The sequence below is a fragment of the Ceratotherium simum genome, chromosome 37 (assembly GCF_057802395.1).
Source record: "Ceratotherium simum simum isolate JZ-2026a chromosome 37, ASM5780239v1, whole genome shotgun sequence".
NCBI classification, from domain to species: Eukaryota; Metazoa; Chordata; class Mammalia; order Perissodactyla; family Rhinocerotidae; genus Ceratotherium; species Ceratotherium simum.
The window spans coordinates 9,923,658-9,943,149 of record NC_141936.1 but is presented as its reverse complement, the minus strand read 5'-3'; the positions used below and the strand labels follow the sequence as shown (position 1 = coordinate 9,943,149).

The 19,492-nt window shown below is 43.6% G+C and overlaps 1 protein-coding gene across 11 annotated transcripts in view; it reads left to right on the top strand.

The window, feature by feature from the left end:
- Positions 1-19,492, top strand: part of ARMC9 (armadillo repeat containing 9) — a 152,792-nt gene that overhangs the window by 27,648 nt on the left and 105,652 nt on the right. For 8 of the 11 annotated variants that reach the window (XM_087424702.1, XM_087424699.1, XM_087424700.1 and 5 more), the window contains exons 8-10: positions 3,409-3,566; positions 9,505-9,603; positions 18,600-18,634. In XM_087424702.1, the coding sequence (XP_087280828.1) occupies positions 3,409-3,566; positions 9,505-9,603; positions 18,600-18,634 (292 nt within the window). The remainder of the gene's footprint in view (positions 1-3,408; positions 3,567-9,504; positions 9,604-18,599; positions 18,635-19,492) is intronic. The other 3 variants (XM_087424701.1, XM_087424706.1, XM_087424698.1) reach the window with 2 other exon arrangements.

The following is a 19,492-nucleotide window of genomic DNA, read 5'->3' as shown; positions in this document are numbered from 1 at the left end:
CCCTGTCTCATAAAACTTTTGACAGGGAAAAAAGAGTCCAAGTTCTCTTTAATGCTCAGAAATAAAGTTGATATTTTGAGCTGTGACCCAAATAGCTTACAGTAATGGTCAGGTCCTATTTGTAGCCAGCTAAAGTGTCTGCAAGGTGATGTCTGGATAGATGTTTTGCTAAATTGGTGTATGTGAAGTGGTCACAGACGTTTCAGCCTGGTTGCCTACTTCTCTCCTTCCTGTAGGCTGCTGGCGGTTAGGTTTCTATTCCCTCATGTGTACCATACATTAAAATTGTCATCAGTTCCAATTCTGGATTCCTAAGGCAAAAGTTCCATAAGTAGTCCCTTAATTGTACGATGAGTTTCTGAGGGGAAGAGTTCCTTTATGCAGTCCCTTTTAGAGAGGGACTACTTTGATGACATTAACATTGATGATTTGGGAAGTCATTTGACCCAGTAATAGGTTTTCGTACTTTGTTCATTATCTGCCACTTGGTACATGTTGAGAGGGTTTGCACAGATGATCTCTAACATTTTCTACCACAAAATGGGATTATAAATATTCTGTAGAATTTTCATTGTTGGAAGTTCTGGTTTATGTAATTTTGAATTTTGTACATATGAAAAAGCTTTAATAATGCTTGGTGTAGGAAGAAGGTAATGACTCCCTCTCCCTAATAATATATAAGGAGAAGTTTGATAAATGATTTCCAGGAATATTCTCCAAAGGTTCAAGTACTGGATGTAAATTTGTGCCAGATGACTTTTTAAAGTTATCTTTTAATACTGAGATTTGATGGGTGCTAAATAATAATAGTTCATTATTATGTGATATTTTAGATTTTAATAGTTAAAATATTTTATTTCTGCACATCAATAAGCATGAAACATGAAAGTTTTTGAAATACAGTTTGAATGTGGGTGCTCCTCATAGCTGTTTAGGACACAAATTAGGAGGAATGGTAACTTAGGACAGTAGCTCTCAAATGTATGGTATGCATCAGAGCCATTTGGGGAGATTTTTTGACAATATAGATACTCAGTCCCTACCCAGTATCCACAGAATCAGAGTCTCTGAAGGTGAGGCTTGATCATCTTTATTTTTGGATGGTGCTGATATATTTCAGAGTTTGCATCCCACTGCTTTAGGATGTAACTTTTCTGCTGCTTTTTCAAGTTATCTGCTTGCATAGAGATACATTTAGAAAACCTTTGACCCCTTTCCATGAAAGGAAATAATAGTAATAACTGCCACTTACTGGTCACCTGCTACGGACCAACATTGTACTGGACACTGTGAGTATGTTTAGTCATTTAATCCTCACAATAACCCTTCAAGGTCATTATCATTTTCCCCATTTTTTTACAGGTTAAGAAATGAGACTCAGAGAAGTTCAATATCTTGCCCCAGGTTACCCAGCCAGAAAGTGGTAGAGTAGGGATTTGAGCCCAGGTCTTTATAATTTAAAAATCTCTCTCTGTATACATGAAATGTGTTCTAAAATGAAGAGTTTAGGGCCGGCTCTGTGGCTTGGTGGTTAAGTGCGCGCGCTCTGATGCTGGCGGCCCGGGTTCGGATCCCGGGAGCGCCCGGAGGCACCACTTCTCCGTCCAACGCGAGGCCGAGTCCCGCGTACAGCAACTAGAAGGATGTGAACCTATTACATACAACTGTCTACTGGGGCTTTGGGGGGAAAAAGCTGAATAAATAAAATCTTTAAAAAAAAAAAAAAATAAAATAAAATAAAATGAAGAGTTTAAATATTACACAGTGCCTGGATCAGGACAGTAGTGAGTTAGCTTGGATTTTGGGGCAGCGTCATTCCTTCCATCCAAAGTGTAGCCTTCCAGGGAAGGGGAAAAGTAGGATGGGGCAAAGGAGTGTTGACACAGAAAGATTTGCGTATTCCAACTGTGCTCAGGGTGGCTTGGCCATCAGGTGCTGCCGAGGTGTTATGAGAGGTTCGGGGATTCGACCGGAGACGTAAAAGAAACTTTCCACTCCAAACAAATGGACTGAAGGTATATTTTATTATATAGAGGATAGTAAAGGCGATAGTCCACAAACAGATCCGAATAGGTCAAATAATAAGAGGAAAAAACACCAGCTAGACTGGAAAGGGAAAACATCCACATCGGCTGAGATAGCAGCAGATCCGAATAGGTCATATAATAAGAGGGAAAAACATCAGATCGATCGGAAAGGGAAACACCAGATCAACTGAAGGGAAATGACACAAATCAACCGGAAAGAGAAACACCAGGTTGACCGAAAAGAGAACACATCAGATCAATTACTTTACAATAAATCAATTATTTATAACATTCACGCCCCACTGCCGGGAGAGTCCTGTCAATCGACGTGGCTGGGCGGGAATCATACATCCTGGGCAAGGTGTCCCTTCCACAGGTGGAACTCTCACAGAGTCTTAGTCTCCAGCAGTTTATATAAGCAGCTACAGAATTTACAGAGCAAGGATCTAGTGTTGCCATGCACAAATGGTTTATCAGTGGCGTACGTGCACTGAGCCCCTTGGCTAACGTCCCAGCCCAGTAATTGTGTACGTGCATTGTTCTCTTTGGTTATCGTCCTGGGCCGGCATAGATGGCCAGTCCATCCCGTGCTACGACGCTCCAAGAGCCTTGAAATGTTACAACTTGCAACGCTCTCTGTGGGAGAAGGGCCAGTTCCCACCATGCAGCAAGCAGCTTTTATATTTCTTTTTGTGCTGGTGGCTGTAGGTCAATGGAGCGGCCAAACATGGCTGTACTCATGTCAAGACATGAGGGGCAGTGGGAGGGTTGGATTCTACGAAGAGAATTCTAGAACCTTCCAAGGCTGCCTGCTTAAGGGTTTGTGGGGTGATTTTTGCTTTATCAAACTGGCAGAATGAGCACCTGGAATCTTATCTCATTCTGGGTTCTAGTTTTCTCCAGTGTCAGTCACACGGCCCTAACCTTTACTTAACACGAAGAACTGTCCTATGGTTATGAATTGTCCCCCAGACAACCTCCCAGGGCAGAAATAGAAAAAGACATAGGTTTGGTTCAGCCATTTTGTGGGCTGATTATAGAAAGAAATGTTGAGTTTGTTTCTTGCACATAGAAGAACTAAAAGCAATTGCATGGGGTTCAGTCAAGAAAATAGAGTTTGTTAGGAAAACCAGTAATGATTCAGTTGGACTACCAAAGATATCTAAAATCAGTGATTACAAAGCACTCTGTAATTAGATGTGGCATGAAATAGAAGTAAAACGTTAAACACAAATAGTGTCAAGTTTATTGTTATAGCAAAATACTCTGACAGTAGATATGGACTCCTTTGAGAAGAATAGAATTATTTTTTATCTTGTGGGTTTTTTCTAATTGTTGTTTTTTTGTTTTGTTTTAAAGTAAATATAATTTATCTTCCTAGAAATGTTGCGGCAGCTCCACCAGCAGCTGGTAGAAGCTGAGCGTCGGTCCATGACGTACCTGAAACGGTACAGTAAGATCCAGGCGGACTACCACAGTCTCATCGGCGTCACGGCCGAGCTGGTGGATTCTCTGGAGGCTACGGTCAGTGGCAAGATGGTAAGAAAGCTCCCCAACAGTTCACTTGTCGTTTTGAGATAGAGAGGTGTTATGGGCGTGGACAGTGTTGATGTGCGATTCCTGGCCACTCCCAGCCAATGACGCCTGCCCCGCTGCTTCACAAAGCCAGCGGCACAGCGGATACCAGGCTGACGTGCCATGCTGTGTATCATGCTGTTTGCAGTATTTCATCCATTTTTCCTGACACATTGTCTACCGTGTTTTTCTCTACCATATTCTTAATGTTAGCAAAGAATAAATTGGCAACAGAAAAAAATATTACGTAGTGGCATAAAAATGAAGGAGAAATACCCTGCTGGTAAATAGGAAAGCAGATTTTCGTATATTGATTTTGTATCCAGCTACCTTTCTGAACTCTTAATCTGAAAGATGCTTTTGATTGATTCTCCTGTATTCTAGGTTGGCAGTCATATCATCTTCAAATAATATTTTTGTTTTGCTTTTCTTATTATATATTATAACTTTCTTTTTTCTTAGCGTATTGGCTAAGACTATGGGACATTGTTCAGTACTGTGATCATAGGCGTCTTTGTCTTATTCCTGACTTTAATGGGAATGACTCTAGTGTTTTACTTAATAAAAAATTAGAAGGTATAATAAAATCTCTTTGTGGAAATATAATTTTTTTTTAAATGGAATTAGTTGTAGGTTCATATGTAATTAAAACAAGTAACGCTGTTGTACACTTTGCCCAGTTTCCTCCAATCATAACATTCCTCATAACTGGAGTACAACAGCACAACCTGGGTATTGATACAGCCTAGTGCTCTTCTTCAGGCTTCCCCAGTTGTACTTGTACTCGTGTGTGTGTGTGTGTGTGTGTGTGTGTATATTAAGCTTTATACAACTTTTATCACCAATTTAAGTTTGTGTATTAAAATTGTTTTTAGTAACTTAAAAAATATGATTACAAAATAATGTGTATTATAGGAAATTTCAGAAATATAGAACTATGCAAAAATAAAATTAAAATTACCTGTAATTGTGTCACTAGTGATAACACTTGTTAACATTCCAGACTTTTTTTAATACTTAGATACACATGTTTCATAAAAATGGGCTCTAATTCACAGACAGTTTTCTAGTCTGCTCTTTTCCTTAATACTGAATTATGCGTTCTTGAAGTCATTAAATATTCTTCTACAATGCCTCACTTGTACTGGCTGTAGAGTTTTCCATCACATGGCAATGTCATACTTTACTGTCAGGTCCCCATTTTTGGACATTTAGGTTGTTTTCCAGGTTTTCACTTTCATAAATTAGAGAAGGAGATATCCTTGGAGATGTGCCTGTGTTACATTTTTTAAAGTTGATTTTCTGGGTTGAAATCTATGCTCAAGTCCTCCTGGAGGGTTTTGCCAATCTGATTCCACTAGTAGTTCATTTTCTTATACCCTTGCCAATCTTGGGTGTTACTGTTAAAATTTTTGTGTTTTGCAAATTTGATCAGTGAGAAATAGTATCTCAGGATTTAAAAACATTACATTCATTGCATATGAAATTGAACGTTTTTTGTGTGCTTCTCTCATTCATTTATCAAAGATTTGTTGAATGCTTATGATGTACCAGGCCCTGTTCTAGGTGTTTGGGATACGTTAGGCAGCAAAACAAAGATGCCTGCCTCATGGAGGGTACATTCCAGTAGGGGAGAGAGATAATACATAGTCAACATAAAGATAATAGATAAGGAAATTATGTAGTGTGCTAGAAAATGGCAAGGGCTAGGAGAAAAAAAGTGAAGTGGCGTAAAGGGGATCAGAATTTGTGGGGATATGTGTGTGTGGGCAGGGGGCAGTTTTAGATAGGCAGTTTTAGATAGGCAGTCAGGGTGAGCTTCATTGATAGTGGATGCTTGAGTGAACATTTGAAAGAGGTGAGAGAATTAGTTATGTGACTCTCTGGGATTCTCCCAGAACTCTAGGCCAGTGGAACAGCCAATGCAAAGGACCAAAAGTGGGAGTGTGCCTCGCGTGTTTGAGGAGTGATGCAAAGAGTCGGTGTGGCTGGCCTGAGTGAGGGGGAGAGCGAGGGAGAAGTGGGAAACGACACACAGCAGGTCATGAGGGGGGGCCCTGGGGGGCCACAGTAGGGATTTGGGCTTTTACTACAATTAAACTGGGAAGCAGAACAGTGGAGTGGTCTGGTATGGCGTGTTGTGAAAGGATCACCTGGCCGTTGGTTTAGTTTAGTCCATAGTGGGCGTTAGGGGAAAGTAGGGAGACCAGCAGGAGGGTCTTGCAGTCACGGAAGGGAGATCTGGTGGTGGTGGAGGTAGCAGGCGAGGTGGGAGAGGTGCTCCCTGGGTGTGATATGAGGGAGAGCCAACAGTGTTTCCTGCTGGATTGGACCTGGGGAGATGGAGAGACAGAGAGAGGATTGTCAAGGATGACTCCAGGTGTCGGCCTAAGCTGCTGGAAAGGTGGCATGGCCACCAGTAGAGACGGGGGAGGCCTTGGGTGGGGCAGGTTTGGGGGAGTCAGAAATTCAGCTTCGGACGTGGCTGTTAGACACAGGCCATTCACTGTTCATCTTGTATAAATATTTTCCTGTTTGTTGCTTGCTTTTTAATTTAATGTTCCTTAATTTAGTAAAGTTTATGTTTTTATGGAGTCAAATCTATCAATTTCCCTTTATCCATTCTGCCTTTTCATAGTGTTATTAAAGAAGCTTTTCCCAGTGAAGGGGCCAGAGTAAATATTAACCTTAATTTTCTTCTGTTGGTTGTTTTGTTTGACCAAAAAAAGACATGCACATAGTTAGAAAATTCCAACAGTACAGAAATAAATAAAAATAAAAGCATATGTTTTCCTTTTGCCTTCTCTTCTATTAAAAAATAACTGCCGTCATGCTGGTGTGCCTCTTACAGCCAGGGTTGATGTGACACCAGGTGTCGCCCCAGAGATGGGCACATGAGTTCTTATTGCTGGGCTGTGCAAGCAGAGGCCCACAGACCGCCAGGCCAAGGTTGAAGGGGCCTCAAGTATCAAGACAGGGAGAGATCAGCAGTGAGGGATGGCAGAGACTGGACTCTTAACCAGCTTGTTTTTAATGTACAAGAAAGACATGCTCATGGTAAAAATTTGAAACAAGTCAGAGGAGTATATAGTAAGGAGCAAAAGCCCTCCTCCCACACACAATTCCTTAGTCTCAATTCCTTATTGATATTCAAGATTAACATTTTCTTGTGTATTATTTCACAACATTTCTATGCATGCGTCTGTGTGTGTGTGTGCACACAGATGCACGTGTGCATGCAGCATATGCATACTTACTTGGGATTGTATGATCCATTACTCTTCTGAAACTTGCTATTTCACTTTCAGTGTATCTTGGAGATCTCTCCACATGACCACACCTACCTCATTCTTTTTAACGCTGTGCATTATTCCATTGTAAGGGTGAACCGTAATTCATCAGATCTCTGATGATAAACATGTAGATTTTTTTGTTTGCTATTACAAAAATGTCACAGTGAACATTCTTGTGTGTATACCTTTGAGTATAGGTAAGATAAGATCCTAAGAGTGGAATTGCTAGTGTCCTGGGCTGACCCCTCTCTGCTCATGTGAAAGCACAGCACACAGACGTTCACAAAACTGCTGCAAGTTGCTTGGTGTGGCTGGAGTGGCCAAAGCTGGGCAAGGTTACAGGCACTGAAGTTTTGATAGAAGTTGCCACATTAGTTCTCCTAAGATTTCAACAGTGTCTGCCCATCCCCTGCCCCCAGGAGTGTATCAGAGTGTCCACTTCTCCACACACTTGCCAACACTAGACATGATTATGCTTTGAAATCTTTGCCAGTTTGGTAAGTAAAACTTGGTATTCTGAATGTTTCCGTTTACATTTCTTTAATTTTGTATGAGGCTGAATATATTTTCATGTGTTTGTTGGCCATTTATATTTTGTTTTTCAGCCAACTGTTTATTCATGTCCTTTCCTCCTTCACCGATTTTAAGCAAGAAAGTGACATAACCAAATTTCCTTGTTAGAGAAATGGTTCTGGTAGCAGTTCCAGAAGTCAAAAGAGGAAGCAGTTTCAGGAGTAAGGAGTTGATCCAAAGTCTCAAAAGCCAGAGAAAACTCCAGAAGACTAGAACTGAAAAGTGTTCAGTGTTTTTGACATTTAGAAGGTCATTGGTGGGGGCTGGCCCGGTGGCGCAAGCGGTTAAGTGCATGCGCTCCGCTGCGGCGGCCCGGGGTTCACAGGTTCGGATCCCGGGCGCGCACTGACGCACCGCTTGTCAAGCCATGCTGCGGCGGCGTCCCATATAAAGTGGAGGAAGATGGGCACGGATGTTAGCCCAGGGCCGGCCTTTCTCAGCAAAAATGAGGAGGATTGGCAGATGTTAGCTCAGGGCCAATCTTCCTCACAAAAAAAAGAAGAAGAAGAAGAAGAAGGTCATTGGTGGTGGCCTTTGCCACCTGAGTTTCCGTGGAGCGATGCAGAGGGAAGCTTGGTTATAGTGTGTTGGAAGGTAAAGGCAGGTGAGACAGCAAAGGTAGCTCTTCTTTCAAGGACCTTGGCTCTGAAGGAAGAATATTGAGAGGGCAGTTGATAGATGAAGACCAAGGGTGGAGAAACGGGAAGATTTTTTTTTAATGTGAAGTATATTTGGACGTGTTTTTACGTTGTAGGGAAGGAAAAGGTGTAAAAGGAAAGGTTGAAAGTACAGGAGGAAAAGGAATGTTTAAATTTTGATCCCATAGGAATTTAGAGGAAATGGACTCAGGATAGTGTAGGAGGTGCAGCTTCGAGATAGAGCCCTTCTTTGTCTGAGTCCCTTACAGCTGAGTGTTGAGGGATGACTAGAGACATCTGCCATGGATGGACAGAGCCTTGTATGCGGTTGAAGCAGACCAGAAGTTTCCAGTGGGTAGCTAGGAGTCCTGTAGGGAGAGATAAGGCTCTAGTCCAGTATTCCCAGCTCTTTCCAACTCACCAGTTGGTTGTAGTCCTCCTTTCATGGGGACAAGTGGGTGAGGGGTAGGGAGAGAGGCCAGTTATATAACCATATGGAAGTTCACCATGTGGAATCATGAGGCTGGGGAAGGAGGTTCCCCTCTAACCATCAGGCAAAGAAAAAAGTCTGGAAGGTTACAAAATTGTTAATAGTGGTTTTCTCCAGGGATTGGTTTGTGGGGGAAGGATGAGATTGGGGATATGTTGTGGCACTCATACATTTTAAGTGAGTGTGTATTATTTTTATAAAAAGAAAAGAAAAAGTTTCAGAGATTACCACCTTAGATATATATCAATCCTTAATTATAGTAGCTAATGAGAGAGGTATGAGAGATGCTAAAGAAATATGCCGTAATATAGTAGCATTGATGAGAACACTAATTCAGCCTCGTGTGGTCAAGCATTTGATAGTTTATAAAAATGTCTCCATCATTAGATGTTCAATAAGCATTTGCCAAGCCACCTGTCATGTGCTAGGCACATCCCTGATCTCATTTACCCCTTCACAGTGACCCTGAGAGGTAGACATTATTCATTTCGCTTGACAGGTCAGGAAATCGAGAGGCAGAGATCTTGGTTTTCTCAAGAGTCCACAACCTGAGCCCAGGTCTTCAGATTTTAAACCCAGCATTGTTTCCACTACATTATAGCCACCCAATGACTTTCTTGCTTGAGTTAACAAAAAATAGTTTAAAATCAGTTAATTGTACATGACAGTGGGAGCACCTCAGCAGAATTACTTGAAGTGTGATATCCCGTGATCAGACCTGTGGTGTGTTAGCAGTTTTTTCTGTCGGGCTCAATGCTTTAACTCCCAAGAGCTTCTCTGTTAAAGCACAGTCTCCTCTCCGTCCCTTACAGAGACTGTTGAGACAGCTCTGGTGATTGCTGGGCTGCTCAGATGTCCGTGGGTGAGTCTCACGCCTTTCACCAGGCGTCCTCGTGTGCTCTTTGCAGATCACGCCGGAGTACCTCCAGAGCGTCTGCGTCCGCCTCTTCAGTAACCAGATGCGGCAGAGCCTGGCGCACAGCGTGGACTTCACAAGGCCTGGGACGGTGAGGCTCTGTGCCCCTGGTCTGCCCCCCAAATTTAAAAATAACGTAACTAAAAAAAAAGAAAGAGCAGGAGAAAATAACATTCAGGAGTCTGCAGATCAGCTGGCTCTGGAGGTCTGTAAATTCCCAGAAGGAAAAGAAAGCTGCTTCTGAAGAGTGAGCAGCTGGAAGACAGCCTCCGGGGGGGTGGTGGGGAGAGAGGTGTATTTTGCCCTTCCAGATGGGGCTGCTGGATAGGTGCCAAAGACTAGCAAATCAATAGGAAACGAAGGAAACTTGATTCTCTTTTAAAAATACCTGCCATATGGGAAGTTGTGTTGTCTAAGGTAAGGGCTTCCTTTTTTCCTTTTTCACTTGGAATTATTGCAAACGTACAGAAAAGTTGCAAAAATAGTACAAAGGACCCTTGCATACTCTTTACCTATAGTTATCAACTGTTGGCATTTTGCCCATTTGTTTGTTTACTTTCTCCGCCACACACAATCTGTTTTTGAACTATTTGAGGATAAATTACATATATTGTGGCCCTTTACTCCTATATGAGTGCAGTATGTATTTCTTAATAGGAATATTCTCTTATAAAACCGTACAATTATCAACCAGTAAATTTAACATTAATACAATATTCTTATCTACTGTGCGTCCAGTTTTGTCTCTGAGCCATTGATGCCTTTATAGCATTCTCCCCGCTCCCTGGTGATCTTGGGTCTGATATTGCATTGAGTTGTCACGTCTCTTTAGCCTCCTTTAATCTTGAACATTCTTCCAGTTTTTCTTTGGCTTTCATGACATTGACGTTTTAGAAGAATAAAATAGAACATTTCTCCTTTTGTGTTTGATGTTTCCTCGTGATTAGATTCAGATTTGCATCTCAGGCCAAAATATTACATGGGTGATGTTGTGTCCTTCTTAGGATAGCTCGTCTGGAGGCATGTGGTGTTAACTTGGGGTTCTTAACCAGGGGACTGAGTACTGCACTGTCTCCTGAGGAAGTTTGAAAGTTCATGAACCCGTGTCCTTAGAGCTCACACCAACCTGCCGCCTGGCCCAGAGGCTGAGTGAATGGAGACAGGCACTTTCGATTAGGAAGGAAGTGCCAGGTGGCCCTGAGGCACCGCCATGGGTCAGAGCCACAACTTTTAATTCAGGGTTTGCACATTAATATTAGGGTCTTCTTAAACAGAGGGCTTTTTAGTATTAAAAAATATTTAAACCCTTCCTCATTCTTAAGTAGATTTGAAGCAGCTTATTATTATAATATCAGAAAACACAAAAATAAGGAATGAAAAAATAGAAAATAAAAATAAAGAAAGAATTTGTGTTTAGAACTCATAGAAACAAAAAGTAGATTGGCGGTTTCCAGGGCCTAGGGGGTGGGGGAAATGGGGGGATGTTGGGTAGAGGGTACAAACTTCCGGTTATAAGATGAGTAAGTTCTGAGGATGTAACGCACAGCATGGTGACTGCGGTTAACAGTACCATATTGTACACTTGAAAGTTACTAGGAGAGTAGATCTTAAATGTTCTCACCACACACACACAAAAAGGGGTGACTGTGAGGTGATGGATGTGTTAACTAAACCTTATTGTGGTCGTCATTTTACAGTACATACATGTGTCAAATCATCGTGTTGTGCACCTTCAACGTACACAATGTTATGTGTCACATATGTCTCAATAATGCTGAGGGGAAAGAAAAGAAATTGTGGTTAAAGGAAAATGAGGGTAGGAAGCATAAAAGGAAGCCAGGGCGAAGGCTAGTGCAAAACATGCATGTCGTGAGTTGCTGTCCAGCTGGAGAGGCAGGCACGGATTTGGCTCTGAGCTTTCTAGCAGGCTGTGCAAAACAGGGATGCGTGAGCAGTTACACAGTTGACTGATGAGGGTGCTTATATCATGTTATTATGTGATATTTGCTGCACCTAAAACAACGTTTGTGCTCCATTTGCAACCTGGGAAGCACAACAGTAGAATGAGTGCCCACGAGTCGCCCCCCACTACCCAGAATAGAAAAGTTCAGTGCCACTGACGTTTCCTGTGCGCCCTTTAGACCGTGAACTTTTTCCAAGTAGATCTATTACTCTTGTAATTTAAAAACAAATTTAAATACTTTTTTTTAGAAGACTAGAAGGTCAGACAACTGTTTCACATGGTTATTCTGGTGCTGAGACCTGAGGATAGTTTCTCTTATGGATCTTCATGGAAGGGACGTAGCAACGTGGTGAAGAGCAAATGTCTTTGACTGCATCGCCACGGTGCACGCAGAAGTATCTTAGAGCTATTGGCTGTGTTGCTGTACCACGCGTGGACCCATGGATGATAGAGTCTGTGGAGTCTGTGCTTTAGGATATGGCCACAGTGATTTAGCATGCAGAAATCTTGGAGAATTGGTCATTTTAAAAATGTCAGTAAAGCACATGCAGACATCTGAGTTTCAGAAAAGTAACTTCCTCATGGGTCCTCCAGGATGGGGGATTTTAAGCCACATCCCTGAGGACTGGCTGAGTTGACCGTCTGTGTACGCTGTACCGTGGGCTGTAAGTCAGTTAAGGAGCAGAGTGTGTTTACCAAAAATGATGGCTTTCTAGCAGTAATTAGCACCGCAGGATCTGTGTCTAATAGGACCACTCCTTTCTTCCATCCCTTCCATTTATTTATTAATTCATTTATTTATTAATTCAGCAAATAGTGTTTTCCGGGTTTGTGTTATAAAATCCTACCCTATCTCACATATATAAGAATGCTTATATTTCCATTTTCTGTTGGTAGGATGGTGCATCCAGCTTATTTAAAACCAATATTCTGTTAATAAGAAGCAGTTTAAAAGGGAGAGGGGACACAACATAGCTGATGTTTTATCCCATTAGAAGTTAACATTATTTGTTAAGAGACTAGTCCTGCCGTCCTTACCCTGTTAAGGCACAGATTCTAAGCCTGGGAAACCAGGGGCGAGAGGATGAGCTGCTTACGTTAGCTCATAACCACTTTCTTTCTACTGAGTCATTGACTTAGGAACAGGCAGTAAGAGCTGTAAACAGTCTTTTATTATTCCTACTAGAATTCTCTACAAGATGATAAAAAGTGGATGAGGGCTCATTATAAATATATAAAAGAATACTGTAGTTGACTAGGCACAGCTAATGTTGATATATGATATCAGATTTATAACATATGAAGAGGAAATGAGGATACAGTTTAGATGGGATGTCTAGTGACTGGACTGATAAGATTTAAGATCTAGAAGGAGAAGAAGGTTGCTTTTTTTTTTAAGAGAGTAAATTCTAGGGGCCGGCCCCGTGGCGTAGCGGTTAAGTGCATGTGCTCTGCTGCTGGTGGCCTGGGTTCGGATCCTGGGTGCACACCGACGCACCGCTTGTCAGGCCATGCTGTGGCAGTGTCCCACATAAAGTAGAGGAAGATCGGCACGGATGTTAGCTCAGGGCCAGTCTTCCTCAGCAAAAAGAGAAGGATTGGCATGGATGTTAGCTCAGGGCTGATCTTCCTCACAAAAAAAAAAAAAAAACCAAAAAATTAAAAAGAGAGTAAATTCTACTGTAGGTCCAAACAGAATGCCATCAGTTTCAAGATAAATAGGTGGGCACAGACCAGCCTCCTTTTTATTGTGATCTTGATCACCACCTCCTGGGGTGCTCTGTCGACCTTGAGTGTTCCAATTCATTGTCCCCTGGAAAGGGGCTTGGCTGAGGCCCATCAGAAAACTGCTTTATCTATAAAGTTTAATACATTTGATACTGGCTTTTAGATCTGGCTGTTAAAAACCTGGCCTTCTGCAACCTCATTCACTATTGAAAGTTCAGAAGGGCTCAATAAATAGCACCCTTCTTCCCCCTTGAGTTCTGAACCAACTGAAAGATAGGACAAAAGAAAAAAGGAAAAAGGAGCTGTCTTCCTTGTCCTTTTAGCATAGTTATGTTTCCCTCATCTTTTAGAGTTTTAATCTGAGAACAATATGGTACATTTAACCATTCCTCTAGCAGGTGGTTAGGTGGCTTTTCAGTTTTTGCTGTTTCTAATGGCACAGCATACAAAGATGTAGCATTTGAAAGTGCCTTGGTCTGTCTTTCTCTCCTTAGCCCTCTCTTTGTACCGGGCAGGCGTGAATGCAGAGACAGTCCCGGAAAGGTGTGCCATGACTGAGGAGGGGAATGACCGTTTTTACCCCATGCAGAGTATCCATCCTAAGGCAGGAGTGGGTAGAGGGAAGGCTGACCATGATACAGAGGCTGTGCCGACTCGGAAGGTGGAAATCTGAGCATAGCCCCCTGGGCAAGTCCCAAGTCCCACGCTGTGGCACCTCTGGGTTTGTGGCGTCATTGGGTGGAGAAGTTTCCATTTAAATGCATCCTTATTGGAAAAATGGCTGGTATGGGAATTAACTCTCCCTTTCTTCAACAATTCCAAGTAGACCCCATTGGAAATTTAAGTTAAAATACTTCCAGGTGTGATACTGTTAAATATATTAAAGGCCCAGGACATGTGAGTTTTAGAAGGCATCTACTTCCAAATTAATCGTCTTTGTTATCCTTAAATACCTGCAGGGGGCTGGGGGGTGTTTGCGATGGTGGTGGTAGCACTTTTTCAGGATGGCCTTGTGCAGCTATTCAGGAAACCTTGCTGTGGCATTGTTCTGCTGAGGAGGATTCTTCCTGAAGCTTCCTGTTGTGTGGACCGCGGCTCTGGCATGAAGTTCAACGTCTTCAACCCTTGCATTCTCCCCTGTGTAGTTTTCTTAAGTCTTGGCAAGATGCCTGCCCTTTGCCCACACTGCCGCTGCATGTCGAGGCAGCCTTTCTGGGCCCAGTGCTGTGTCCATGGAGGAGGAGTTGCTCACCTCGCTCCCCTCTCCCTGCTACACCTCATGCACCAGTGCCTGTCACGTGTGAACTGACCCTGGTGGTGTGAGGATTGAACACTTTTGATCTCAGCCAGCTGGTAGAACCTGGAGTCCACAGCCCTCCATGATCTGATACTCCTCCATCTCTCTGGGCTCAGCTCTGGTTACAGAAACCCCTAGAAGGCCCAGTACCCCAGCCCCTGGCACTTTCTGGGGGTGCATTTTGCTGCACGCCTTGCCCAGCCCCAGGCTCTCAGATGACTGCAGCTGCAGAGTGAAGCAGGGCCAAGGGCAGTGCCCTCAGTGACCTGGTGAGCCAGGGAGGCTCCTGCCCGAGAAGCTTCTGGAGAACTTACGAGCACATTCGGACACTCGAGCACTCCCACTCCACTTACTTAGCTCCATTTCCAGATCTCATTTGCACGGTTTTCCCTTCCAGCCCTCCCCTCCTGCATTTACAACCCTGCATTTTCGTGTTGTGCAGGTACCCCTTCCTGGTACACAGGTGGCCATAGCAGCCTCCCTTCTCCACATGGCGGGGATGCTCCTCTGGGTCTCCGGTCTCTGTTGCCTCTCTTGTCTGGGGCTAAGGCATGGTTCCTTAGGTGTCCCACTGTGGTTATTTAACCTCTGCTAGGTGATTACTCCCCTTGAGGGCTTGCCAGCAGGCCCTGCCTTCACTCTTCACCTGCTCTCCTGCACAGTGCAGCTGCCTCAGTGGTTCGGCTTGAGTCCCACGTGAGCAGGGCCAGGGCAGAAGGGCTGGCGGTGAACAGGCCTGGTCTGAGGAGGTCTCCAGTCCCAAACTGTGCCTTCCTGTCGCCTTGTCCAGTCATGGCTCTTTCTTTTTGACCCTCCCTGGGCTGCACACACTTGCCGCCATCCTGCAGAGCAGCATTTTCCAAAGTAGGTGCCCAGAAACACTAATCCCACAGGATCTGCCTGTCCCCCGATGTAATGTCGACATAATGTTTGGGACGTGCTGTGTGCTGAGATGCATGATGCTCCATGGCACACTGAAGACTTGTGAGCATCCCACTGTAAAGGACTGCTCGCCCCTGTCTGGCCCAGGAAACCTCCAGTCATTTTGAATGAGGGACGCTCTTTGTCATGTTACCACACCTCATACCGATTTCTCTAAACACACTTCCTGCTCTCATGTATCAGTAGCAAAGCCCCTCATCCTGCTGTTGTCACCAAGAGCTCTCCTAGTCTTGTGTGGCCCCAGTAAACCCTCCTCCCCAGCCATGACCACCAGCTCCAGGGACCAGTAGCTGCTGTGAGGGCCGGGCTCAGGGGCCTTGGCTGCAGCTGAGAGGTGATGGAGGCATACTGCTGCCACGTCGCTCTCCCATGCCTGAGGGGTCCAGAGAGCCCACGCTGAGCCTGACACACTGCGGTGCTCAGTGAGTAATTGATGGGCTGGTGCATTCGTTGTTCCGCTGTCCTCTACCCGTGCCCTGTGGAGGTGGCCCCACGTTCCTACTGTGCTTCCTCGGATGGGAAACCACCACCTGCCTACTCACTCATCCACTGTGGTTGGGAGCACCGGCTTCCTTGTAGATCCCCCAGGCCGTCGAGGCCTTTCCCTGAGCTCCCAGCATAAAATCCTGGAAATTGCACAGCACCCACTTGGGCTGCTGTCAGAGCCTCCTTAGCAAGGGGCTCCTTTCTGAGGCTTGTCCATACATGCTCCGAGTCCATTGTTAGCTCGTGAGGGAAATTACTCCAACTGACTGACTGTTTTGGAGCCTCTCCCGTCTTTCCCCTCCTGAGGTTCTTCTTTGCCAGCCTGTTGTAACTGTGTTCACACCGCCCACACACACAGCAGCATCCGCAGCTGGTGGCGATGACTTGGAAATGTAGTCCACTGTAAAGGTTGGTCAGGAGCTCAGAGCAGCCCCTTAGTGTTGGGGTGTTGTTATTAATGCCTCCGCTTAGGGGGAAGGAAGTGGCAGCTACAGCCTGCTGTGAGTCTCTGTTCCTTGGGCAAGTTTATACCCAGGTGTCAACGTTAGTCAACTTCAGCTTCATAACTTAAGCTGGAGCTCAGTACTTCTCAGCTCTAGCAGCTCCGGCAGAAACGAAGGGGAAGCTATGCTGACTGCTCTCACTGGGGGCCGCACCCCCTGCTACTACTATTGCCAGCATTTTGCAGATGAGGCACGGAGAGTTATCTGGTCATTGTTCCCCATTGGGTTGCACGCTCTCTGAGAAGAGGGCTCTGCTTTGTTCACCGAGCATCACCAGAGCCTCGCAGAGACCTGGCAGATAGTAAGCAATCAGAAAGTACTTACTGAATGAGGGAAATACCGCAGCCTCCTTCTGTCTCATTAAGAGCATGTTGGGCCATTCTTCCTATAGCTCATCTCCAGCTTTTTTTTTTTTTTTTTTACTTGATTGGATAATAAAGTCTCAATAATGTTTAACATACTGGCTCTTCTCACAAAAGGGTCAGTTATTACACTTTTCAATTAATTTCTCCATAGGATACATAGAGTGGTATAGAGTTTAGCAAAAGAGAATCAGTGTTTTAAAAGACAGAAACATTTTCTTTGCTATGAAAAAAGAGGGTTGTTGATGAATTTTATTTGTGGAAATATGAATTAGCCACTATCACTAATTTTAAAATATTTTGTGTATATATTATGTAAATATTTCAGTATGGCCATGTCCTTATTTGACTCATTCTCTTGGCTTCTCGGTCTCCTTAATGTGTTAGATGAGTAATTTAGATGACATTTCAAACTTACTTTCTGAACTCCTTGCTATTTAAACCAATGATGGGAATAGATAATTCCTTTAATTAAAAAAAAATCAAGAGTTAAAAATATAAAAGCATACATGGTCATGAGCCATTTGCTATCTCCGAAGTGGGAATCTGTGTGGTCTGTAAACACTGCAGAGGGAAGCAGTGGAGACCAGGGTTGTGGGCCAGGGCCGATTTATTAAGTCGATCAAGGATTCTGGAGTGCCCGCTTTTGGAAGTCAGTCTTCATTCATTCATTCAGTAAATGTTGGTTGATGACTCTGTATGTCCAGGCACTGTCCCAGGTGCTGGTGACAGGAGTGTGATGTATCTCTGGCCCTTATGGAATTCAATGTCTGCTAAAGGAGAAAGACAGAAATAATTGCAAAATAATCCCAGTTCGATATGATAAGCGTGGATAGTGACTGTTCGAGGGCTGTGGTGACATAGAGGGGACCAAGAACCGCTGCCTGCCCCTGCAGGAAGGGCTCCACGGAGGACTGAGATGTCTTCTCTTCTTCTCTACTTATTTTTTTTTCCTGGAGTTCTTTAAAACTGGTTCCAAACATTGTATCTTTTTACATGTAAATAATTCAATATTTATCTCTTAACAGATAAGGGCTTTAAAAAACAAAATGTAACCACAATGCCAAATACAATTAACACTAATTCCTTAGTGTCATATACTATCAGTGTAGTCCGTATTCAGATTTCCCTTATTTTTCCAAAATACCTTTTTACAGTTGGTTTGAGTCGTCCAAACAAGCACCATGTGCAGCATTTGGTTATTTGTTTCTCAGTCAATTTTCGTACATGTTTAATGCAGCATTTCCTGTAGTGGCAAAAAGTAAATAAATAAATGGGACAATGAATGTCTGTAAAGTAGGCAATGATTTGGCCTAGAGACAGGATTAGAGGAGAGTGGGGTGGGAAGAGAACTGATTTTTCTATAAACACCTCTGTAGTGTTTGACTTGGTACAGAATGCGTGTGTCATTTTATACTTTTATATTAAGAGAAAATCTGAATAAAGAGAAAACAGGATGATAAAGTGATTTTCATAGCTTTTGTTCTTTATGGTGTCCTTGACTAGGCAGCTTTAAATGCCTCTGGGAATTTGGTGGGAGAGAACCCACCCATTTTTTTATAGCGTATTCCTTGGAGCCAAGTAGCCACAAGCACAGGGTGGGTGTCCTAGGAAATGCATCACTGGTGTACTGTTTAACTCTGACTTGGGCTAATTTTTAAACCATATATGATTATGGTCGGAGAATGCTGGTGAATCAAAAACTTTGCAAATCTGTTGATTTTGTGTTATTATAGTGGTTTAGGATTAATGCATTGCTATCAATGTTTAACATGGTCTGTTTTCTTCTGTCCTCCTCCCCCACAGGCTTCAACCATGTTAAGAGCCTCCTTGGCACCTGTGTAAGTAATTGCTCTTAGGAATCATTATTAAGGAGAACAGGCGTGGGTAAAACTGCAATCCTCAGTAGCTGTAATAAACGTGCATCTTAACAGTGGCTTAGAGGAATGCATTTGGTTAGCTAGAGCTACGTGTGGATATTAAAGGAAATACCATTAATTATAAGCAACACTGTTAAACTGGAAGTGTCTTTTTTTTGTGTGTGTGTGAGGAAGATCAGCCCTGAGCTAACATCCATGCTAATCCTCCTCTTTTTGCTGAGGAAGACTGGCTCTGAGCTAACATCTATTGCCAATCCTCCTCCTTTTTTTCCCCCAAAGCCCCAGTAGATAGTTGTATGTCATAGCTGCACATCCTTCTACTTGCTGTTTGCGGGACGCGGCCTCAGCATGGCCGGAGAAGCGGTGCGTCAGTGCGCACCTGGGATCTGAACCCGGGCCACCAGTAGTGGAGCACGCGCACTTAACCGCTAAGCCACGGGGCCGGTCCTGGAAGTGTCTTTTAATGTTAATTCTATTTATGTTGGTGAGGTAGCATCCAATGGAAAAAATTATTGAATTGTTCCTATGATATTCCACAGGAATCAATTTAATCTGTTGTCAAAGGGCAGTCAACAGAGCTTTGCAGTGTCTAAATTTTATGTTCTCTCCTGGTTCACACTGTAACCAGGGCCAGAGGATAGCTCTGTGTATGCCTGAGCATTCTGAAATCAATTAGGTCATCACCCACGGGGGTGTCTGATGCACAGGAACTTCATCAGGCTTGTGTGTTGCAGTAGCAGGGAAGTTGAGAACCTTTGGTGTGGACCTGAGGACTTGGATGGGTTCTGGTGACCCTCTGAGCCAGCTTTGTTGCGGGGC